General features: G+C 56.5%; 1 protein-coding gene across 1 annotated transcript; it reads right to left on the minus strand.

Moving 5' to 3' along the window:
* Nucleotides 1-275: 275 nt before the first annotated feature.
* LOC116941084 (uncharacterized) lies at nucleotides 276-21539 on the minus strand. Its single transcript, XM_032951702.2, has 7 exons — nucleotides 21283-21539; nucleotides 17103-18854; nucleotides 14614-14743; nucleotides 10652-10866; nucleotides 4803-5011; nucleotides 1991-2169; nucleotides 276-1157 (listed from the first exon to the last, which is right to left on the minus strand). The coding sequence occupies exons 2-7, from the start codon at nucleotides 18672-18674 to the stop codon at nucleotides 919-921; spliced, it is 2544 nt and encodes an 847-aa protein (XP_032807593.2). The 5' UTR covers nucleotides 18675-18854; nucleotides 21283-21539; the 3' UTR covers nucleotides 276-918.
* Between the last annotated feature and the right edge of the window lie 3291 nt (nucleotides 21540-24830).

Genomic DNA, 24830 nt, shown 5'->3' on the forward strand with positions numbered 1-24830 from the left:
TTTCCACTCAAAACCGGACGAAAATGCCACTTTCGCCAACAACGCGGAGGCCAAGGGCACGGTTCTCGTGAAAGGGCGGCGTATAAATGGGGTAGGAAGGGAGGAGGCCGGCGGGGGACGCGGAACGTCGGCACCCTGCCTCTCTCCACGCCCCAGCAGGCCGTTGTGGCGGTGAGAATGAGGCCGGGCGGCCGACGTGAGAATGGCATGGGGTCTCCAGTCGGGCTGGACTGGGACCTGCCCCCTCCCCCCACCTCGCCCCTCCCCTCCCCGAGGGACCCCCAAAGCCCCATCTAAAAAAAAAAGCGCAGGGTGGTCGCAGGGAGAGTGAGCGAGCGAGCGAGCGTGGGCGACTTCTTTCTATAAGCGCACGGTGTCGCGATACGAAGACCAGCAGCCTCTCCATCACCATCGTAATTGGACGGAGAGTCGCATGTGAGGCGCAGCCGGAAGCAAACCCATCCATCCAGCCCTCTTCAAAAGGACAGGGCGTGGAGCCTAGCGACGAGGCCCGGGACGCCTCGCTCTGAAAGGTCACGGTGTCTCTGGTGGGGGCACTACCGAAGAACCCAACCCTTGCAACCCATCATGTAAAAGGGCGGAGTGTCTCTCGTGGATCCAGTGCCGGCCGTATCGCGGTTGGTATGGGCCCTGGAGTGCAATGAATGGAAATTGGACCATACCCTGAAATAATCTTCGTAGCCCGGCGACTGCGCTCCTGTGGCGCAGCTGCACCGCCTGCGCACTCAGCAACAGCTACGCCACGCTGGGTGTGTCACACCCTCACCTCACCCTCCTTCAACGAGCAGGGTTGTTGCGAGTGGAGCGCCGGTGTAGAGACCCACTCCTGTACAAGGGCAGGGGTGTTTGTTTGTTTGTTTTTGACGACCGGGCCAAAAAAACAAATCACGGCGTCGTCTAAAAGGGCAGCGTGTCGCGGAAGAGTCTCTCGACGACGGGCGGCGCGGGCACGAGCTCCTCGAGCTTGAGGTAGAAGAGCCTCTGCAGGCCCTGCGTGCAGAGCGCGCGCAGCTCCGCGGGAGCCCCCGCGAGGCGCGCGTGCACGGGGCTCCCCGCGCCCACGTGCTCGCGCGCGCTCTGCTGCACGCGCCGCCGCAGCTCCGCCACGCGCTTCGGCTCCCGCAGCTCGCGCCGGTCTGGGGGTGGGGAGGGGGGTAAAGGCGGGGCATAGGGAGATGAGGGGGGAGGTGTTGGTGATGGAGGAGCGAGGGATGAAGGGGCCGTGGGGGGGAGCGAGACGGTGGGGGGGGGGCGTCGTGGTGGGTGGCGGGAGGGATTGGGAGAGGGAGGGAGAGGCGGGGTATGCAGAGGAGAAGGGTCGCGGTTCACAGGGAGGATGAGAGAGAAGAGTTACATTGGGGGGAGAGGTTGGGGGGGGGGGGGGTGGAGCGTGGGGGCAGGGCCACCGAGGAAGAAGGGAAGGGTTGAGCAGGGAGATCGAGCGGTCCTCGAGCCATAGGTAGAAGACAGACAGTGGCATGGAAGGTGAAGATGGAGGGGTCGGTTCGTGGGATCGGGCAAATAAAGCTATGGCGTAGAGAGCTTGCTGGAGACTTCAATGGACATTGAACCCTTTACATGTTCGGGTTACAATCGACCAGAACGTCACTTCTAAGTGTTGGCGTCGCAGGACGTTAATTGGTGTTACCGCAGTCTGGTGCTCTGTTACGACGGGGAGTTAATGACGCGGTGAGTTTCCCAGGTGTAGCGTCTAGGCTGGAGCAGTCACGTGATTAGTAGCCATAGTGAGATGAACACGGGATGTGGTGTGCCGGGTGTGGGACATATTTTCCGGGTCGCCGACCCAGACCTATCCGGATGAAATGAAGCTGCGATCTTTGGTTTACTAGGCTCTGGCTCAATCGCACACGTGAATGTGAAGCTGGACATTACATTCATTATCACATCATCATCATCTTCCCCCGTACCCGACAACCCGGGCCGAAGCGACCGCACGGCCACCGCTCACCCGTGAGCAGCACCGTCATCTCGAGGCAGGCGAATGCCGTGGCGTCGATCTGCAGGGACTGCAGGGACGAGGAGAATTCCAGGATGGGCTCCATCCACTCCCCGAAGGCGCGCAGGCACTGGGAAGGGTGCAGCACCTGCCCCGCGCAGAACACCATGCGGCCCTCTCGGGGTCGCGACCTGCACCAAAGACAAAGATCCCCCGTGTAGTCTTAACAGACTGTAGGGGCAAGTGTTGTTAGCGAGCACCTTTAAAGGCCGGCACGGCACACGAGGGGGTGGGTGGCCAACACCACGCCCGGCCGCCTTTGTCTCCCTAGCGGCGATGTTTACACACCGCACCAGGTACTCATTTGAGGCTGAGTCGACCTAGGGGAGGCCCGGGACCGGTTCAGATAATCGTCACTGGTGTTGGCCGTGAGCGGGAATCGAACCCGGGTTGCCGGGTTCATAGCGCAGCGCGCTAACCGCTACTCTACCGCTCACCACCACCACCACACACCACACACCACAACGCGGCACCACGGTCATCACAACCCATCTCCTTCAACTACACGGGTGGGATTGTCCGCTAGTGCACAGATGTCCCGCTCCTGCCAAGTGGCCCCGTGAGCTTCTGTGAAGCCCCAAGACGATGAAACGCGTTGCCTCTGACAATGAGACAATGAGAATCTGTAGAGCTACTTAAATCTGCCCTGAAAAATCACCTCTTCAAAATTGCATTTTTCGCATATTTTGGTCGGTTACGCTGCTGGCCCTGTATTATTTCTCTGCTGTCCATGCACGGCACATTGGGATCCTTGGACGAAATGCACCTTAAACAATGTACATTTTTTTATTTATTAGGATGTATTATTATTATTTATTGACAGCGTTGTTGGTCATAACGTACTTCATTCCTTCCCTCTTCTGGGTCAGGGCGCGCAGCTCACCAACTTGGAAAAATGTCACCAGCTTCAAATTCTTCTCGACGAGGAACATTATGGGGGGGGGGGGGGTCGACTCAACCCATCATTCTTCCGGGGTCCATGAAGAGGTCAGCAGTGATTGTCCTGGATGAACTCGCCTCCGCCATGGGAATGTGAATTCCCACCCCCCCCCCCAAAAAAACAATTGTCTCAGGGCCCTAAACAGGCATAGAACGTCTCCCGCATGCCCGCTTGAGTGGGGATCCATCCGGAGTCGTGCCACGTGAGGAGGGGGAAACAGAAGCCCCTGAGCGCGGCCTGCGCCTCCAGTCACGGATCGCACGTGGCCGCCTCGCACCGGGGACACGCGCGGACCCCAGCGCTGTGGAGGTGCGGTTGGTGGACCAGGCTGTGAGCCGACACAAGCGTGGGACGGAGAACGCAGTGGGGAGATGTTTACTCCCTCGCCTGGTATACGGGAAGTCGTGGGTTCGATCCCGACCCTGACGCCTCTATATTTGGAGTTTGCGGTGTCTCTCTCCCCCGTGGTCGCGTGGATTTTTTTGTCTGGGTCCTCCGGTTTTTCCCCTCCACATTTGGATTCAACGTCACGCCTTTAGAGTACGCGGCTACTTTATTTTTCCACGTAATAAGCCACTTCGTTGAGCTATCATTTTTGATAGCCAGCTCGCTTCTGAAAACAGAGCTATGAAACTCAGCGGTCCTTACCTGATAAAATAAAACAAAGTTTAATTTCACTAGGTGTTTTCCTGCCGATAACAATTGCCTCGTGAGCGATATCTTGTCGAGTTTCGGAGCTTTCTCGGCGTGCCCCCTCTTGTCACGCCTCCTCTAAAACGTGGGCATCCAATACGGACTTGCCCCCAAACGTCCCCGAGCAATGCAGACCATCCCGAGGGACGCGGGGTGGGGGGGGGTGGTCTTCGAGACGCGGCGGTCGATGCTCACGCGGCCGAAGGAACGCAAGCAAGCACGATGAGCACGTGGCCTCGCCGCCGACTCCGCTGCGTGGCTGCCGCACCACGGCGCGGGACTGTGGAGTCACGTGCTCGGCCGGCGGGGGGCGACGTCATCCGACGTCATCCGACGTCTCGTCGCGCGCGCCCACGAGGCCATCTCGCGACGCCGCGGGTCGCACCCCCACCCGCCCCCCCCCCAATTCAAGGCTTAGCGACTCGTCGGATCATCGGTCGAAGTAATGAAGGGTGCTTCCATTTTCTGTAACACTTATATGGGACGATCGATTTTAATAGAACAGGAGCGGATAATACCCCGTCACGTGATAACAAATGTACGTTCGCAGTTTCAAAAAGTCAAAGAGTCTCACACTTCTTCGCCATCATTGTCAACATCTTCCCCAGGTGGACTCCGGAGCCCGGTGGCGCATTTCCTGTCGTATTGTTGCAAATTCTCCGAAGTGTTACACCAATATTTTGAAGCACCCTTCATTCTTCGAATCGTGGGTGCAAGAGCGAGCCGCGGTGTTTACGAGATAACAAAACGCAACGATTTGAAGCGTTAGGTTGGTTGCGAGTGTTTAAGCTTCGGATTAGCGAAACGAACTCGGCAGCATAATCCGGAGGGCAAACTCGGCAGAGGCGACAGAGCAGGAGCGGACGAAGGCGCGTCCACTCCACCGCCACACACACAGGGAGAGGAGGAGGAGGAGGGGGGGGGGGGGTCACGCAGGTCATTCTGCCCCACTAGGGGACCTTGCCGGCCTCATACCATCTCGGTGAAGAAGCGAGGAAAACTCCAAACGAGTCCAAAAAATAATAATAATAATCAATCCTCGTTTCTAATCGTGACCTAAACCATAATCGCGTTCTTACCGCACGCTCCAAGTATTGTTTACCCTCCCTCCCCCTCCCCTCCCTCGCTCACCTGTAGGCGAGGCGGAGGACGAAGAGCTCGAGGATAGCGGCGTCGAGGAGGATGTCCTGGTCGGGTCTGGCGAGACTCGGGATGCCCGGGAGACGCGAGGCCCACGCGCGGCTCGCCTCCGCCGAGGTGGCGAGCAGCTCGTAGAAGACGCGCACGTGGTCAGCCTCGGCGGCCGGGCCCCCGGGGTCGTGCTCGCCCGCGGGGCTGTACTGCTCCCGGCACACGAACGGAGGACAAGCGTCCAGACGAGACGCGGATGCGCGAGATACATTCACGAGGCTTTGCAGATGCCGGTGGTGTATCGATGCAGATCGATGCGCGCGGTAGGCACGCTCCGACTCGCGCACGGATACGGACGCACGCGCGTGCGTAGGTGCACGTGAGAGATGAAGAGTATCACATACGACATGTATACACACAGACACACACACATCACACACACAGACATACACAGGGACATGAACAGAGTCACATGCAACATGTATACACACAGACACACACATCACACACACAGACATACACAGGGAGATGAACAGAGTCACATGCAACATGTATACACACAGACACACACACATCACACACACAGACATACACGGGGAGATGAACAGAGTCACATGCAACATGTATACACACAGACACACACACATCACACAGAGACATACACAGGGACATGAAGAGAGTCACATACGACATGTATACACACAGACACATATACTTAAGCAGATACAAAAAATACTCAACATACTCGTCAACAACACTGCTTTAAAAGAAATGCATATAACCTGCGACGTTTCGGTCAATAGACCTTTTTCGTGGCACAAAAACCATACAGATGATTACAAATATATACACACACCAACAAAGATCCCCCGTATAACTTTAACAGACTGTTAGGGCAAGTGATATTAGTGAGCACCTATGAAGGCCGGCTCAGCACGCGAGGGGGTGGGTGGCCAACACCACGCCCGGCCGCCTTTGTCTCCCCAATGGCGATGTTTACACATCGCACCAGGTACTTATTTGAGTCTGAGCCGATCTAGGTGAGGCCCTAGGACTGGTACAATATAATCGTCACTGGTGTTGGTCGTGAGCGGGAATCGAACTCAGGTCGCCGGGTTCGTAGCGCAGCACGCTAACCGCTACACTACCGCTCCCCAGACATACACACGCACACACTCACATACAAAGCCAAGACAAAGATCTCTCCTATAGCCTTCAGAGACTGTTGGGGCAAGTGCTGTTAGCGAGCACCTATGAAGGCCGCAACGGTACACGAGGAGGTGGGTGACCAGCACCACGCTCGGCCGCCTTTGTCTTCCTCGTGGCGATGTTTACACAGCGTACCAGGTACTCATTTGAGGCTGATTCGACCTAGGTGTTGGCTCTGAGCGGGAATCGAACTCGGGCCGCCAGGTTCGTAGTGCAGCGCGCTAACCGCTACACTACCGCTCCCCACAACACTCGCATACACACACTCACGCACACTCAGATACACACACACACACATTGAGAGCGGCACGTGTCTCTATTGGGCAATGCTCCGGACTCCAGCCCAGGTCCGCTTGGTACTCGACGAAAGACATGGGTGCAAAGTCGCGGGAAACTGCACGAGGAGACCACTCGAGTTGATTTAGGAAGTCACAATTTCAAACTCAAATTAAAACTAATTTCCCTAAAACTGCTTTTGCCTTTCGTCTGTTTTCCTTCCCCCGGCATCTCCGACTAGCATGGTTGGCTACGTACGGTGCGACAGAAGTTCAACATATATACAGGAATACTCGGAAGGTAAGCCGAAGGTGGACAGAGGAGACGAAAGAAGGAGGGAGACGAAACGCCGCGGTTATTTGGAGAGGGGGAACGCGACAGTTGTATCCACGCCACTGTTTTATTTTCACTCATTTAGGCCAATCTATCCTTAGGCTGCCCGCGGCCACATATGAAGAATATTCATGAATCGGTTCGCCTCGCGTCTCCGAATGCGCCGCGTTCTATACAAATGCCCAATTCGAGGGCTCCGAGGATTGTACAATAACGGCAGCGGATGTGAGGACTTGCTGTCAGGGTCTAAATGCGGCCACATTTCAAGACGCTGCGCGGAACCAGTGGGAATGTTTACGGCAGGGCGAGATGCAGGCGATCAGTCGGAGAGCGAGGGGACAGAGGAAGATATTGAACCGAAAACTAAACTATTTGTTTTTTTTTCATTTTACCAGCCCACTGAGCTGTATAGCTCTTTTTTCAGAAGCGACCTGGCCGCAAATGGCAGCTCAACGAAGTGGCTTGTCACCGTGTGGACATTTAAAGCGGCAAAGTAAGCGAAAAGCGTGTTTCCAAATGTGGAGGGAAACACCGGAGGACCTGGAGCACAATCCACGCGACCACTGGGAGAACGTACAGGCGTCAGGATCGGGACCGAACGCCACGACTTTCTGTACACCAGAAGAGGCCGTGAACATCTTGCCGCCTTCACAGGGGCAAGGAGCCGACAGCACGGAGGGCAGGAAGGGGCGGGGGAGTTCCAGACTCTGAGCAGCAGAGGAGAAAGAGCGACCTCCCATTCAGATAAATGTTGAGCGCGGGGCTTTCGACGGAACTAATTGGGTGCCGTTAGCGAATATGACGCTGAGGAGGTGTAAATCGTTGCGACTCTCCGTCAAGATCGCCATCCTACCCGCCTCGTTCCCGGGATGATGGCAGACCAAAAATAATAGATTTTACTTAACGAGGGGGTCATCCACGTCCCGAAAACCAGTTCTGGTGAATGTTGTTGAGAAATGTAAGATGGCTACATTCTGGCGAATTGCCCGATGATGCTGGATGTATTTACCAGCGAAACGTCGTACTCAAACTGTAAATGTTGTGGATTCACTCTTCAACACACCGGTGGGCTAAAGTAGTGAATTATTTGTCTTTTGTCAACGTGACACTTTTTTTTGCTGATTGGCCGTGTCGGGTGGTGGAGGGTTACGACACATTTATAAATAACGCGATCTAACCCCAAAAACCTTTATTATGAATAATATTGGTCGCGAAAGCCTACGTGTTAAACTGGCTACAGAGACGGCGCTGACGATTGCTGGGTTTGGGGAGAGCGGATATCAACGGGGGCCGAGAGCAAACAGGTCGGTGAAGGAGAGAAGGGAAACGAGAATTGTCTAGGAAGGAGGTGGAGAGTCGGACGGGGGGGGGGGAGGCATCATCACAAGAATCCTCTATTCACCACCACCAACGCCATAATTATCCAACCGCCTGAGTCCTCACCGTCATCACGTAGCCAAGTCACCGCCAGTGACGCCATTGCCATCGTCATCATGTAACTACCGTCAGGGTCATTATCATCGCGATCGAGTCCGCGGGAGCTGAGTGAGCGCCTTTGTCTTCCGCAATTATACGCGGCGAGCGTTTCGATCCCTTACGTCAGCCCCCCCCCCCCCCCCCCCCCCAGAACGCGCTATCGTTGTGCGCTGCTGGCGGAACATTCGGTGCCTTCGAGAGTCCTTCGAAATGTCAGACGTCGGTCGCCTCCCACTCGACGTCCGTCTCTCACGAGCTCCATCTCGTCCTCCCCCCCCCCCCCGAGAGTCCGAGCCAATCGTGGCGAACGTCACCTCGATGAAGCCTCTTAGTCGCGCAGCGCTGCGCTATGATTACACCCACAGTCAACTCGAGTTGAATTCCCGGCCACGGCTACGGCGGCGCTCAGTGGCGGCGAGTGATACAGGGACCGGCTCTGCCTCCACCCCCCAACCGCCCCTCCCCCGCATGGTCAGGATCTGTATTTATTCTGGAGGAATCCGATGAGCTATGAAAGTTATTTTTTCACAGATGTCCACCATGGTCGGCCTGACACCCCTCCGCCCCGACCCTTCCGTTCAGGCTCGGGGTAAAAGTTTGTAAACTTCGAGTGAACGCAAAATGTTCATTTGACTTTCAGGTGACCTTGCTGCGGCCCATAGTTTCAAACGTCAGTCCAGTGACGTCGCTAAATTGGCATTAATTTATGGCACTTTAAATGTTTCTTTTTTATTTTCAAGTGATTATTGACGTTTTAAAAACCTCTTCCTCGGAGCCAGCGGCACATGGTCCTGGTGCGGGTTGGTGATTGGGCGGTTCGGGGCCTTGTCGGGGAAGGTCGGGAGGCAGAACCCGACGAAGAGATCATCGCTCGCCCCACTGGGCGATAACCGTGGCGACGACAGCCCGAGGTGTGTCGGATATCTGCTTCGCCTACGACGCGTTTAGATTCTTCGGCGCTCGCGTATTTTTATTTGTTTCTAATCGCAAATACGTCGTCCAAATGTCAACCCTCGATAGGCGGGGGGCAGCGTCGCGGCGTCCGTCTCGGGCGCCTGGGGCCGCGTGCGCTGTCACCCCGGGGCTGCGCGTGGGCGGTGCGATGGTGTCACGTCGAGAGTTTGCCCGGCCGAAATCTTGCGAGTAGAGAGATACAAGCAACGCGATTTGTGGTGGTGGTGGAGGTTGCGCGAGAGAACGAGCATGCACCGGTACCCGTTTGGCGGCGCTCGAGTGCTGGTGGTGGTGCTGCTGCTGGTGGTGGTGGTTGTGCTCGCTCACAACACTTGCCCCCAAAAAGTATGTTAGGGCTACACGGGGGATCTTTGTATTTGTGAAGCGGCGGTGGGGCAGCGGTCCGTGAATTGCGCGTTACGATCCCACCGACCTCGGTTCGATTCCAGGCCACGGGAGTGATCAGTTCGGCACGCCGTATTTGAACCATTTCCTGGGCCTTCTGCCTAGCTTGACTCGCCATTGACTGGAGAGACAAAGGCGGTCGGGCGTGGTTCTCGCAGCAGCAGGAACATGCGTCGCTGGTTCTAGCTCTCGCTACATCTCGAACCCGGAGACCCCAGTTCGAATCCTGTAAAATCAACATTCGCAACAAATATCTAAACGGGTCCTGGGCCTCCGCTAGGTGGACTCAGCCATCAAATGAGTACTTCGTGCGGTGTGCAAACATCAGCACTGGGTGAGTTAAAGGCTACCAGCCGTGGCGGATCACCCACCTCCTCGGGTGCGTGGCGGTCTTAATGATGTATGAGTGACTATACGAGGAACCGAGAATTTAGTGGCGGTTGGGGATATGAGGTCAAGGCCCCAATAAACGTGTGGAGTGATTGTAGGGAATAACAAAAGCAGCGTGATGGTTTTGACGTGCAGTCGACCGCGCAGTCGTGGTAGCGGTGGACTAATACGCGGGCTGACTGCTTTGACTCGGGGTGGTTTCAGCGGCCGAAGAGGCCGAGCGGGATGACGCTCCGCGCGCGAGAGGGAGAGCACCACGCGTCGGCGTCTTGAACGGAATTCCAAGGTTGATATATACAAAAAATAACACACACACACACACAACGACTCAACGGCTCGCGACTGAGCACTCCGAGCGAGGCGCCGCGAGTCTTTAAGTAACGAGAGGTGTTTTAAAAGTTGTTAGAAAGTAAAGAAGAACGAGTCATAGCCGTTCTCGCTCGGCTCGACCCTCGTTACGTGATCGCTGTTGGGATCATCGTGATATAACCACTGACGCTGACTCCGTCACAGCGGCATAGCCACCATCATCATTATCGTCAATCATCTTACCACCATCATCATGTCATAACCACCACATTCATCATGATTTTCGTCAACTAACCATCGACGTCATCAATATCATTATAAATCATCATTTGCACCAACATCGTCATCTGACCACATCCATCGTCGTCACCATCATACCACCCAGATTACGTCAATCATCTACTCACCGACATCACCATCACGTCATAACTAAGGACATCATCAAGATCACCGTCATCAAGTTCACCATCATCACCAGCGTCGTTGTCGCCGCTCACCATGGAGTAGTCGAGGTGCGCGGCTGCCGGCCACGAGTCGTGGTGAGCCCTCGCCACGCCGCACAGCAGAGCGTTCCCTCCCGAGCCGTGCTGCTGTCCGTGCTGCTGCCCTTCCCCGGGGCTGCCCACTCTGCCGAGTGCCCGCCCTGCCCCCGCGCCCTTGGGCTTGGAGGGGAGGCGGCCTCGCCTGCCCTTAAGGCTGTCGGTGCGAACCACTGCGCGCGCGCACGGAAGAGAAACGCAGACTCCGCCTGAGCGCGAGCGGGCGACCATTGCACGCGGACCCCATGGATTGTTTCAGAATCACGGTGTGGTTGCTGGGCACGGGGCCGCCGCCACCACCACCACCACCACCCAAACAAAAATAACAACCTCAAAACGCCAAAGCGGGCAGCAACGAACAGGACCGCTAAAAGTTCCAATGAGTAAGAGCGAACACGTGTTTTCTTGAAGTGAGCAGAGATTCATATTCTTAGCTCTTTCGGTAAAGTCACGTTGAAGGGAAACAATAAAAAATATATAAAACAATATATTTTATTATTTTATATATATAACAATATATATTTTATTATTTTATTGTTTCCCTTCAGCGTGACTTTACCGAAAGAGCTAAGAATATGAATTACTGCAGTCACGAAAGCTTTAAATCAAAATTTAAGCAGAGATTATCGTCAGAACGTAGGGATACACAACGGCGTGCTGGCGGAAAGCAGATTAGAATTACAAATAATAATACAAATTAATAAGAGGAGGTGTTCGCCCATTCTGTCAGTTTAACGCCGAAAACAGGTGGGAAAAATCTTGAATAACAAACAAATGCAAGTGAATTGCCAAATCGATCCCGTAACGATGGAAAGATCCGATAAAGCGACACGAGTCTCGTCGACTCAGCGCAGACGTCGTCATGCGCGATGATTCCGTTTCAAATGTAAACTGGGAGGTGGACCCACGCGAGTGGAGAAACTCCGAAAGGTCCCGCCGAGGGAATGTTGTCTTCCACGTGACTACTCGTGGACGTATTGAGAGACGAACCGTGACAGCCACGAAGCGAATCGCGATGTGAGATGATCGGCGGTTGTGAAAGTGGAAATTTTACTCCACGCGTCGGTCGTTAAAACACAAAGCAATGCGAGGGACATTTCACGAATCACATCGCCGACTTTGTTGACATGGGGCTAACCGCTCCGTATTCGCAAGTAAGCGGCAATCAGCGCATCAGTTTTGTTATTTGCTTTCGAAAATTGGCCACGCGTAACCGCGATTAACACGCGGCGCCGAGTGATGGTTACTACAAAGATTCCCCGTGTAGCCTTAATAGACTGCAGGGGCAAGTGCTGTTAGCGAGCACCTATGAAGGTCGTCACGGCACACGACGAGGTGGGTGGCCGGCACCACGCCCGACCGCCTTTGTCTCCCGAATGGCGATGTTTACACACCAGGTATTCATTTGAGACTGAGTCGACCTAGGGGAGGCCCAGCATCCGCACAGACAGTGATCGGGAATTGAACTCGAGTCGCCGGTTCGTAGCGCAGCGCACTAACCACTACACTACCGCTCCCCATAATGGTAACTACTGGCAAAACCACACAAAGACAAAGATCCCCCGTATAGCCTTAACAGACTGTAGGAGCAAGTGCTATTAGCGAGCACCTATGAAGGCCGGAACGGTACACGAGGGGGTAGGTGGCCAGCACCACGCCCGATCGCTTTTGTCTCCCCAGTGGCGATGTTTACACACCTCACCAGGTACTCATTTGAAGCTGAGTCGACCTAGGGGAGGCCCAGGACCGGTTCAAACAATCGTCACTGGCGTTGGCCGTGAGGGAGAATCGAACCCGGGTCGCCGAGTTCATAGCGCAGCGCGCTAACCGCTACACTACCGCAAACACACACAGACACACACAAATACACACACAGACACACACAAATACACAGACACACACAAACGCACACAGACACACAAATACACACAGACACACAAATACACAAACACAGACACACACAGACACAGACACAAATACACACACAGACACACACAGACACACACAGACACAAATACACACACAGACACGCACAAATAGACAGACACACACAGACACACACAAACACACACAGACACACACTGACACAAATACACACACACAGACACACAGACACACACAGACACACACAAACACACAGACACACACTGACACAAATACACACATGCACGCACGCGCGCGCGCTGCTTATCTTGAATCTCTACAGCCAGGTTTTGTGTCTCGCGCTCTCCGACACGAGGCAAACAATTCATTATTAGTGCAGAGGGGAACGTTACGGCGAGGAGTGACGCCGCAGCGACGTGGCCGCGAGAGTGATAGTGCCACTGGTTGCATGTTCTTTTGTTGTTGTTGTTGTTATTGTTGTTGTTATTGTTGTTGTTATTGTTGTTGTTATTGTTGTTATTGTTGTTGCAACGAACGAACTTTGTCACTCGCAGGACACAAGTCCAGGGGGTGTGTAACGACGACGATGAGGGAGCTCATTGATTATTTTGCGCTGCGGTTATATTCCCAGCAACACCTGGCCGATCTCGTTGGTTCATTTACAAAAAAAGTTATCCGAACTCAACTTAAACCCCGTTGAAGCGGGGGGGGGGGGTGGGGGGGGGCAGCGTCGCTGCGTCCGCCTCGCGTGGACCTGCACGGCGCAAGGGGAACGCGGCGCGCTGCTGTCACGAGCCGGTTAGGGGCGCTTACAGCTGAAGGCACGCACGCCTTATATACGTGAGTAACACGCGTTACATCCGTGAGTAACACGCGTTACATCCGTGAGTAACACGCGTTACATCCGTGAGTAACACGCGTTACATCCGTGAGTAACACGCGTTACATCCGTGAGTAACACGCACTACATCCGTGAGTAACACGCGTTACATCCGTGAGTAACACGCGTTACATCCGTGAGTAACACGCGTTACATCCGTGAGTAACACGCGTTACATCCGTGAGTAACACGCGTTACATCCGTGAGTAACACGCGTTACATCCGGGAGTATCACGCGTTACATCCGGGAGTAACACGCGCTACATCCGTGAGTAACACGCGCTACATCCGTGGGTAACACGCGTTACATCCGTGAGTAACACGCGTTACATCCGTGAGTAACACGCGTTACATCCGTGAGTAACACGCGTTACATCCGTGAGTAACACGCGCTACATCCGTGAGTAACACGCGTTACATCCGTGAGTAACACGCGTTACATCCGTGAGTAACACGCGTTACATCCGTGAGTAACACGCGTTACATCCGTGAGTAACACGCGCTACATCCGTGAGTAACACGCGTTACATCCGGGAGTAACACGCGTTACATCCGTGAGTAACACGCGTTACATCCGTGAGTAACACGCGTTACATCCGTGAGTAACACGCGTTACATCCGTGAGTAACACGCGTTACATCCGTGAGTAAAACGCGTTACATCCGGGAGTAACACGCGTTACATCCGTGAGTAACACACGTTACATCCGTGAGTAACACGCGTTACATTCGTGAGTAACACGCGTTACATCCGCCCGCGAACACGAGACGTTTCGTTTTCGCGTGAACACCGCCAGCCACTGTGCGAATGCGTGTGGCTTGGAGTCGGCGCCGTGTTGGAGATATTTAACGCGGCGTAGACGACGCCCGTTCACGTGAGGAGCGAACTCCGTGCGTCCTAAGCCCCCCTTCCCCCCTCCTGTGCTACCGCGTGCCCAAACACGTGCAGGCAATACTCGTGTCTCCAGCCGCTCGTGCCCCCCAAATGTCCGTGCGGAGGGATGTTCGTGTGCTTCGCGTGGCCCCAGCGTGCCCCCCCCCCCCACACACACATACACGCGTCTAGAGCCCGTGGCACCCCCGCTCCCCCCGTGCCCCCCCCCCACACACGCGCCTAGAGCCCGTGGCACCTCCGCTCCCCACCGTGCGCCACGCACCTTCTCGGATCATGCCCACGCTGAGGCACTTCTGGAAGCGGCAGAACTGGCAGCGGTTGCGCCTCCGTTTGTCGACGGGGCAGCTCCGGCTGGCGAGGCACACGTACTTGGCGTTCTTCTGCACCGTGCGCTGCGCGACACGGGACGCGGGACACGACACGGGACAACGACGCGAGTTGAGCGGTGCGCAATAAGCTGATGCAAGGGAGGAGCGGTGGCGCAATGGTTAGCGCAACTCTCATGTGTGCGATTTCCTGGCCACGGCTTCATACATCGGTGGCGATTGATGTTCGAACCGGTCCAGCCCGTCCGCCCCTCCACCACCCTCCCCCCAGCCTTCCGTGACCCCAACCCGCGCTGAGGCTAGCGGTGGTGAAGCATGGGCAGGCAAATCCCATGGACGCCTTCGTGGCGCGGGGATGATTTAATCCAGCAGTGGATTGATACAACGGCCGTCGAATTATGATAGTGATATTATGAGTGATATGTGTTGATGTGCATCGGTGAAGCGACACCAGAAACCGTCTTGCGGCTGCCTTTGCTCATGCACATCCAAATCTGCTTGTGTCTTGTTGTTGAATCAATAGAAATATGAAACTTGTCACAAACGTGGCCCAGTCTAAGTTCATAATGAAAAAAAAAGAACAGTTTTTCTTTTAATATGTTTTCCCTAATGATAGTTCCACCATGAATCAGGCCTCGGCGGTTCACCGCTTCTTCTCGGAGGCCGCGGTTAGCGTCGCCTCGTTTCGCGTCGCTTTACCTCTCGTGCTCGACACGAGACAATGAGCGATCTCCAGCACCAATGAACCTGGCAATTCGCCTGCCGGTATACAATTCGGCGCGGCTGTTTACTGGTTCCGTGTGCATATATATACGTATACGTGAGGCTGACTTACAGACGCGACCACGCGAGGGGCTGATGTGGTCAGAAGCGCGCGCGGACGTCTTTGTCTCCCCCATTGCTCGCACTGTGGTACTCGGAGTTTACGGGACGTCGGGTTACTTTCAGATTGCGCTTTCGAAGATGCCACTCTGGGTGCGCGTCGTGCCTAGCAATCGAACCCCGGTTATCGGGATCGTAGCGCAGCGGGCCAACAGCTGTGACACCAACAAATGCACACAGCTAAGACAAATATCTCTCAGACTGTTGGGGAAAGCGCTGTGGGCGAGGGGGTGGGTGGCCAACACCACTCACCCGGCCGCCTCTGTCTCTCCAGGTACTCATTTAAGGCTGGGTCGACCGCTGGCATCAATCCCACACACACGCACACACTCGGGGGAGTACGGGGGTGATTTTGTGATAAATCTTGCTCGAAGTTATCAAGTGAGGACACGCGAACGTAACTCGCAAGTGTAATTAACCCTCTGTGGATCGCATTCAATCGAATTGTTTACGCTTTAGCGGCCACTGGCTTGTTCGCTAAGTAGGCTGTAAGAGAAACAATGCGATTGTTATGTTTATGTCAGAGAAAACGAAAAACAACGTTTCTTGCGACTCCTCTGTACCAGGACAAACCATTCTGTCTAAATGAATGTACGAGGTCTGTGGCAGCGTGTTGTACACTACCCCAGACTCCTGAGTTCAATACCCGGCCTCGAATCACAAGTGACCTGGGTCTTCTCTCCTAAGTCTAGACTTGGAACGTACACCACTGTGTAGTGTGTGGTCATCAGCACAGGAGAGACAAAGGCGGCCGGGCGTGGTGCTCACCACACCATGCTCTTGTGTGCCTTACTTCGTGTCCGCTTACACAACTTGACCCAGCAGTCCCCTAAGATTAATGCAACGACAGTTTGGATTTATGTAGGGTCCAAATGCGCCTGAAAATCGCAAGACGCTGTTCAGATAAACGTGGAATATCTGAATCGGTCCCGGGCCTCCCCTAGGTTGACTCAGCCTGAAATTAGTATTTGGCTCGGTGTGTAAATATTACTACTGGGGAGACAAAGGCGGTTGGGCGTGATATTGGCCACACAACACCCACGTGTACCGTCCCGGGCTTAATAGGTGCTCGCTTACAGCACTTTCGCCTACAATCTGTTCAGGCTATACGGGAAGCTTTGTCTGTATTTTGAATGTGCGTATTCGTGATCTTGCGTGTTGCGTTCATGCGTTTAATGTGTGTTAGTGAGCACCTATGAAGGATCGAAAGGTACACGAGAGGGTGAGTGGCCAGCACCACACCCGACCGCCTTTGTCTCCACAGTAAGAATGTTTACACACAGCACAAGGTACTCATTTAAGGCCGAGTCGACCTAGGGGAGGCCCACGACCGGTTCAGATATTCGTCGCTGGTGTTGACCGCGAGCGAGAATCGAACTCGGGTGTCCGGCTCCGTAGCGCAGAGCGCGCAAACCGCTCCCCTTGCCCTAAAAAAAAAACCTCAGCAAATTCTATCAGGGGGGATCTTTGTCTTTGTGCTGCGCGCGCTTCCTGCACGCGACCACCACCACCCCACCCCCTGCGCCGCCGCCCACGCGCTCACCTTGAAGAAGCCCTTGCACCCCTCACACGTGCGCACCCCGTAGTGCTGGCACGCCGCGTTATCCCCGCACACGGCGCACATTCCCTCGCTGGGCGGCGGAGACGTGGGCGTCGGGAAGCGCCGCGCGGCGAAGCGGCCCGGCGAGTCGACGTCTTCGTAGCGCTGAGACATCAGCTGCTGCTGCTGCTGATGTTGGTGCTGCTGCTGCTGCTGCTGCGAAGCTTGTGATTGTGGCCCCAGACCCCGCGGGTAGTCGGTGGGAGACGGAGCGAGCGGCATCCCACCCACCCCGTGGACCCCACCTCTGCCCATGCCCGAGTCCGAACGCTGCGCTCTGCTCGTCATGGCGAGGTCGAAGTTGTCGCCGCCGGACATGACGGCGGGCAGGGGACCACCCGCGAACGACATCGCCATCTCCCTGCCGACGCCCACGTCGCTCGTGCCCTCCGCGTACCCTGCGTGAGCCGCTCTCGCCCCGGCCCGCGACGCATCCCCGCCCGGGGACCCCCGGCTGAGCCGCTGCTGCTGCTGCTGGGAGTTGAGGGAGTCGGAGAAGGTCGAGTACCCGGGACCGGGCGAGGAGGACGAGGCGACCTGAAGACCGCGGTGCGCGTCCGGGTCACCCGGGACCGCGAACCCTGGCTGTAGGGGTTCTGCCGAGGGGAACCCGGCACGGGGCTCGCCCGCCGGAGCTCGGTGGAAGCAGCCGACGTAGCTGGAGAAGCGGGGACCTCCATCCGCGCTCGGCGGCGCGTCCCGCCCGGGCAGGTAGAACTTGTAGGGCACAGGGGACGAGGAGGATGGAGGCTGCAAGGATTTGTACTTGGAAGCGGGCAGCGCCTTCACGCCGAGCTCCGTGAGGCTGGTGATGGTGTAGTCTCTCGGGAAGGGCAGCGCGCCCAGGGCTGCCCCCACATCCCATGTTCTCTGCAGCAGCTGCGGATGCTGCTGCTGCTCCTGTTGCATGTCGGTGTAAGCGGCCGGCGGGGTGTGCGGCGGAGACGCTTTGAAGTATTCCCGCGCCCCAGCGGCTCCGTTGAGCTGCTGCTGATGCTCCTGGTGCTGCTGCTGCTGTTGCTGCTGGTGGTGCTCGTGACTCGGGTGTGGGTACGCTGCGCCGTGCAGCAGGCAGGACATCATGGGCTGCACCTCTGCCTTCACGGGTGCGGGCTGCCGCTGGTCTGTATTCTCTTCGTCCTGTTGCGCGTTCTGGTACTCATGCTGCTGCTGCTGGTGGTGCTGGTGATGATGATTCTGGTGCTGGTGGTGCTGGTGGAACGCGCATGAGTCGGAGGGCTTTCCCCCGTAGCCCGGGTCGGCGTTCGCGAGTTCCATGTTAAAGCGGACAAACTCTGGGGTGCCTAGACGGGGGCTCAGGTCCAACGGCTGCAACTCGAGAGCCTGGCCTTGTGCGTGCACGCAGGCTTGATAGGACAAGGACGATGACGATGATGATGAGGAGGATGATGATGATGAAGAGGATGAGGCCGCGCGGCGCTCTGGAACCTGCATGAGACGCGAGGAGGAGAGCGCACTTTGCATCAGGTGCAGCTCAGGGCATGCAGCGCTCATGGTTGGGAAAGGGGGTCCAGGTCCCCCTTCGTCCCCCTCGAGTCCGCGTCCTCTCGTCCCGAGACACACCCCTGCGATGTCTTCCGTTGGAGCTGGCAGCTGGGGCTCGTCGTGTGTGGGGGGGGGGGGTGGGTGCGAGGGAGCTGCACGGGGCTCAGAGTAGAGCAGGGAGACACGAGGCTGGGAAGACAAAGGCGGACGCCGCGGTTACTCCACCACGCTGAACTCTTTTACTTGAATATGTCCACGCGATTTTGCGTGCGTTTTACATCGGCCGTCGAACTCGAAATTATTCTAGGGAGCGTGATTCTGTCAGCCTGTAATTCGAAATGTTTCGTAAAAATGTTTCGTCACCTTCGTCGTTGCAGACAATATGATGATAACACCAATAATAAGGCGAACGATTATAATAACGTTACACCCCTTTGTCCACTCGCATCTGGACCAAGGCGTCCTCAGGACCGGCACACAGTCGACACTGGGATCCGTTCGTCAACTCGGCTCTTCGTTACTGGGATCCACACGAGCAGGCGCCCGCATCGAGAGCTGCTACGCTGCTCCTGATCAGCCCGTGTGCTCACCTCAGCGGCTGGACCGCGCTCGAACACAACAACGGCAGATGCGCGCACACGTTCCATAAATTGCAGATCAAAGAATCGCCCAACTGCGACTGTGGAGAAGTCCATTCCATCAAGCACATCACCGACGAATGCCACATCCACGCACACCCCGGCGGTGTCTGTGAAATCCACACTACGTCAACCACCTCCTTGGACTGGATGAGGAATCTTTGCATTCATTTATGACGATGATTAAGAAGAAAATAAAAATTGTTGCTTTTCACCAATGCCATGCGAAAGAAGACGAAGCGGCTCGTGTGTACAACGCACCCTACGACCATTTCCCTCGATGCTCATCCTTTATCATCATATTATTATGATTATGATCACGACTACAACCTATACTTTAGTATCACATCAACCGTTGCCGTTAACAAACAAACAAACAACAAAATCCATCTCATCTCCATCGAGTCCCATAATTCACTCGCCCGTGCCTCTCTCTCGCGGGCAGCATTGAACGCACCGTGGGCACGGCGACACGGCACGGTACCGTCTCGCGGCACGGAGACCGCGCGAGCTTCCACTCGTGGGCGAGAGAGTGCGGGAGTCTCCGGAGACGTCATTGGAGGCACCGGTCTCACGCCGGCCTTCACGCGTCGCACGCCGGCGAGCGCCGTGCCTGTCTCGCCTCTGTCGGGGTTTTTTTTTTTCAGAACCAAACTTCGGTTGTTTCTCGTTGGCGTGCGTGCGTGTGGGGGGGGGGGGGGGGGGGTGAGCGGTGGTGCAGCGGTTAGCGCGCTGCGCTATAAAACCCGGCCACCCGAGTTCGATTCCCGTTGGCGAATATCTCAGGCCTCCCCTCGGTCGACTCAGCCTCAATTGAGTACCTGGTGCGGTGTGTAAACATCGCCACTCGGGAGACAAAGGCGGACCGCGCGTGGTGCTGACCACCCACCTCCTCGTGCGCTTTGGCGGTTTTCATAGGTGCTTGCTAACAGCACTCGCCCCAACAGTCTGTTAAGGCTACCGGGGGGTCTTTGTGTGCGTGTGTATGTGCGTGTGCGTGCGTGCATTGTCCGGCAAATTTGCTCCTATTCACGGTTACAGATAACAATCAGTGGCAAGTGTGATCTGATCCTGAGCCCCCCCCCCCCCAAGTCGACTCAACCTTCAATGAGAACCAACTTAGTTGCGGCGCGTAAATATCAGCACGGGGTGGGGTGGAGGTGAGTTTCTTTCGGACTGCTTTTTGTGTTTAGTTTGTTGTCCTTCCCCGGCACCTCCGATTAGCACGGTCGGCTACGTACGGTGCGTAAGAAGTCCAACATGACATCTCTGTTTAGTCCTGATCGACAGTAATAGGTGCTCGCAAACAGCACTTGCCGTGGCAGTCGCGGAGAGAGAGGTACATTTGAGAAATATACGCCTGTCATTTCTGGTATTCTCTCTGAGACTCGATATCACTCATTAAAGTAAATGCGATTATCGTGTAATAATATAAGCAACACTCCGTTACATAACAAATGACTCTCGTCGAGCCCCAGCTATTCCTCCGATCTGTATAATGTAACCATGTTTTATTTGCGATCTGTCATCACGCTTCTCGATACGAAAGTTTGAAAGGAAACAGAGAAACGCGTCTATATACAAACACAGACAAAAGATCACTCGCAAAGCCCGAACAGACGGTTGGGGCAAGTGCTGTTCGCGAGCACCTATGAAAGCCGGCACGGCATACGAAAGGGTGGGTAGCCAACACCACGCCCGGCCGCCTTTGTCTCCCCAGCGGCGATGTTTACAGACCGCACCAGGTACTCATTTCAGGCTGAGTCGACCTAGGGTAGGCCCATGACCGGTTCAGATAATCGTCACTGGGTGTTGGCTGTGATCGGGAATCGAACTCGGGTCGCCAAGTTCAAAGCGCAGCGCGCTAACCGCTACACTACCGCTCCCCAAAGACAAACACACATACGCACATACAAAAACACAGACATACGCACACAGGTTATAATCCCGCGCTCGTCCTCAGGACAATCGACACGCACCTGTAAGTGGAACTCCACACTCGCTGGATGTTGATAATAAGGCCCCTATCTCTTACTCCCCCTTCACGCCGATCTCCTTCACGGGACGCTCTGACTCGGCAGGGGCTCTAACCCCACGTGCTCGCCGCCGGGCCGGAGCGTCTCAACAGCAGCAGCGCGCACGAGGAGGCTCGATAAATAGCGCCGCGCGGAGTGCGTGACAACCTCCAGAGGAGGTCCCGTCACGCATCTGGGCCACCCTCCTCCCTCCCCTTCCACTACCCTCCCTCCCTCCCCCTTCACACACGCAATCCAGCAGAATAAAGGAGCACCCCCACCCCATCGCTCCCCGCCCCGCGCGCCTGCACCGCCCACTCGCGACCCATTCATTCGGCGCACGCCCACACACTTCGTGTGCGCACGACGCGCGCGCGTCACAGGGCCGAGCTAAGCGCGCGCGCGTGCGTGCGTGCGGGGAGGAAGGGGGCGCGTTTGGGCTCGCGGCGCCGCAGCAATTGAAGCGAGGGAGGTGGGAGGCCTCCTGCCTGGGCGGGTGCCGTGCGACTCGAGGGTTGCGACGGGGCGGTCGCAACCCCCCCCAACCCCCCCCCCCCCCCCCCGCCGTGTTCGCGCTCTACCCCGGCTCTCTCTCTCGTGCGGCTCCCGTGCGATTCGCATGCGGAGCCTTGAGCGATCTTCGTACGAACAACCGGATTTTCCTGCACGCGGCTCCTCTCCACTCCCAAAAGCCGCTTTGAACTCAAAACTCCAAGCTATCAATTTCCCGCCCAGGATTGGAATCCGCGGTCTCTGTCCGGGCGCCCACGCAACGAGCCGCTCGTTCACACGGCCGAGGGCGCGGAGTAAACCGCGTTCCGAGTGTCGAGGGTTTTTTTTATTTTCCCCACGTCAGCTGCGTGCGATCTTTCTCTTGACTTCGGCTGCAGAGAGAGAGAGAGTGAGCGAGTGGTGGTCTTCACGACCAGCGTTCGCTAATTCCAGCTGATCTTGCGCGCTGCCGGCACCGTCAGGACTTCGGGAGACCTTGGCCCTGTCACTGAACACAGGAGTATTTAAAAAAAAAGCCGAGTCGGTGAGAATAAAAAAAACAGCAGCAGCATCAACAACAACTGAACACACCTCATGCGAGCCACGCCCGCGGTTTTCTCTAGCGAGAGACTTCCATGTTGATATTAACGAGGCAATGGGGTCACGGTCACGTCTGAGCGACGTTACGATGTTCCTGCCCTGCCACTGGACACAGCCGGCATCCCAAAGCATTCATCCGCACGTGGCTCATCCACGTAAAATCAGCACCCCCCCCCCTCCACCCAATCCAAATCCCCCCCTCCCCACACCACCTCCCTGCACCCCCCACCAGCCCGCCGCTGTTATCACTTCACTCGTGCGTCCTTTCAGATGGAGGCGCCAAACGCTCGCCCTCCTCGGCCGGCGATGGGAGCGCCTAGAGGTCACCGCTTTAAGCGAGGGCCTTTAATGACCGCGCGCGTGTTTGCACGGACCACTGTCACCGAAGGCGCAGTGCGGAATGTTCGCAACGGCTTCGGCTTCAGGCCGTAAGAGTTTTCCAAGTCACCATCGTCGAGTCGATCACGGACGCCCTGACGAGATTCGTCACCGGCACCGTCATGATAATGGCGAGGCACCATCGCAGTCGACATCTTCTTCATCGACAGAAGAGCAGCAGCATTAGAATAGAAGCACTGTCGACAGCGACTGTATCTGCACCGTAGACAGTCCCGTTGCCATCACCAGCACCGCCAACATCACCTTCATCGTCGTCGTCATCACCATCATCACTAACATTACGACCAGAATGTTCCTCACCACCATCAGCACAATCATCGATATCAGCGCCACCATCATTACTATCACCAACATCATCGTCGTCATCACCGTCATCATTCAGCAAATGGGGCAGACGTCTCTCGCCCCTCGCTGCGTCGGGCCCCATTCGGATGAGTGACAATCGCTCTGGCGACAGAGGCGAGGCCCACAACGTAAGTCACGGAATCCTCTAACAGACTCACATTCCCCCGATTCATCATGGCCCCTCCTCCCCCCGCCCTCCTCACCGCCACACCCCCCCCCGCCCATACGCACACAGACGACCCTCATCCACCTCCTGTCTCCCGAAGCGCAAACAGAGGTGTGGCGGGAGGCTGGGTGTTGGGAGGGGAGTGCTGGGTGTTGGGGTGGGGAGTGCTGGGTGTTGGGAGGGGAGTGCTGGGTGTTGGGAGGGGAGTGCTGGGTGTTGGAGGGGAGTGCTGGGTGTTCGAGGGGAGTGCTGGGTGTTGGAGGGGAGTGCTGGGTGTTGGGGTGGGAAGTGCTGGGTGTTGGGAGGGGAGTGCTGGGAGGGGAGTGCTGAGTGCCGGGTGCTGGGATGAGAGCGCTAAGAGAGGAGTGGTAGGTTGTGGGATGAATGGAGTGCTGGGTGTTGGGGTGGGAGTGCTGGGTGCTGGGAAGGTGAGTGCTGGGTGTTGGGGTGGGAGTGCTGGGTGTTGGAGGGGAGTGCTGGGTGTTGGAGGGGAGTGCTGGGTGCTGGGAAGGTGAGTGATGGGTGTTGGGGTGGAGGTGCTGGGTGTTGGGGTGGAGGTGCTGGGTGTTGGAGGGGAGTGCTGGGTGCTGGGAAGGTGAGTGCTGGGTGTTGGGGTGGAGGTGTTGGGTGTTGGGGTGGAGGTGCTGGGTGTTGGAGGGGAGTGCTGGGTGTTGGAGGGGAGTGCTGGGATGGGAGTGCTGGGTGTTGGAGGGGAGTGCTGGGATGGGAGTGCTGGGTGTTGGATGGGAGTGCTGGGTGTTGGGGTGGAGGTGCTGGGTGTTGGAGGTGAGTGCTGGGTGTTGGAGGGGAATGCTGGGTGTTGGGGTGGAGGTGCTGGGTGTTGGAGGGGAGTGCTGGGTGTTGGATGGGAGTGCTGGGTGTTGGGGTGGAGGTGCTGGGTGTTGGAGGTGAGTGCTGGGTGTTGGAGGGGAATGCTGGGTGTTGGGGTGGAGGTGCTGGGTGTTGGGGTGGAGGTGCTGGGTGTTGGGGTGGAGGTGCTGGGTGTTGGGGTGGAGGTGCTGGGTGTTGGAGGGGAATGCTGGGTGTTGGGGTGGAGGTGCTGGGTGTTGGGGTGGAGGTGCTGGGTGTTGGAGGGGAATGCTGGGTGTTGGGGTGGAGGTGCTGGGTGTTGGGGTGGAGGTGCTGGGTGTTGGGGTGGAGGTGCTGGGTGTTGGAGGGGAGTGCTGGGTGTTGGAGGGGAATGCTGGGTGTTGGGGTGGAGGTGCTGGGTGTTGGGGTGGAGGTGCTGGGTGTTGGAGGGGAATGCTGGGTGTTGGGGTGGAGGTGCTGGGTGTTGGGGTGGAGGTGCTGGGTGTTGGAGGGGAATGCTGGGTGTTGGGGTGGAGGTGCTGGGTGTTGGGGTGGAGGTGCTGGGTGTTGGGGTGGAGGTGCTGGGTGTTGGAGGGGAGTGCTGGGTGTTGGAGGGGAATGCTGGGTGTTGGGGTGGAGGTGCTGGGTGTTGGGGTGGAGGTGCTGGGTGTTGGGGTGGAGGTGCTGGGTGTTGGAGGGG

The sequence above is a fragment of the Petromyzon marinus genome, chromosome 10 (genome assembly GCF_048934315.1).
Source record: "Petromyzon marinus isolate PM22_M1 ecotype Great Lakes invasive population chromosome 10, UKy_Petmar_22M1.pri1.0, whole genome shotgun sequence".
NCBI classification, from domain to species: Eukaryota; Metazoa; Chordata; class Hyperoartia; order Petromyzontiformes; family Petromyzontidae; genus Petromyzon; species Petromyzon marinus.

What these genes read in the sequence shown, in the direction of transcription:
- LOC116941084 (XM_032951702.2), bottom strand. Translation starts at nt 18,674, where the DNA reads ATGAGCGCTGCATGCCCTGAGCTGCACCTGATGCAAAGTGCGCTCTCC. An exon ending in GGTGCAAGGGCTTCTTCAAG is followed by an intron (nt 14,744 to 17,102) that starts GTGAGCGCGTGG and finishes CGTGTCGCGCAG; the next exon opens with CGCACGGTGCAGAAGAACGC. An exon ending in GTCCTCCGCCTCGCCTACAG is followed by an intron (nt 2,170 to 4,802) that starts GTGAGCGAGGGA and finishes TCTTTGGTGCAG; the next exon opens with GTCGCGACCCCGAGAGGGCC.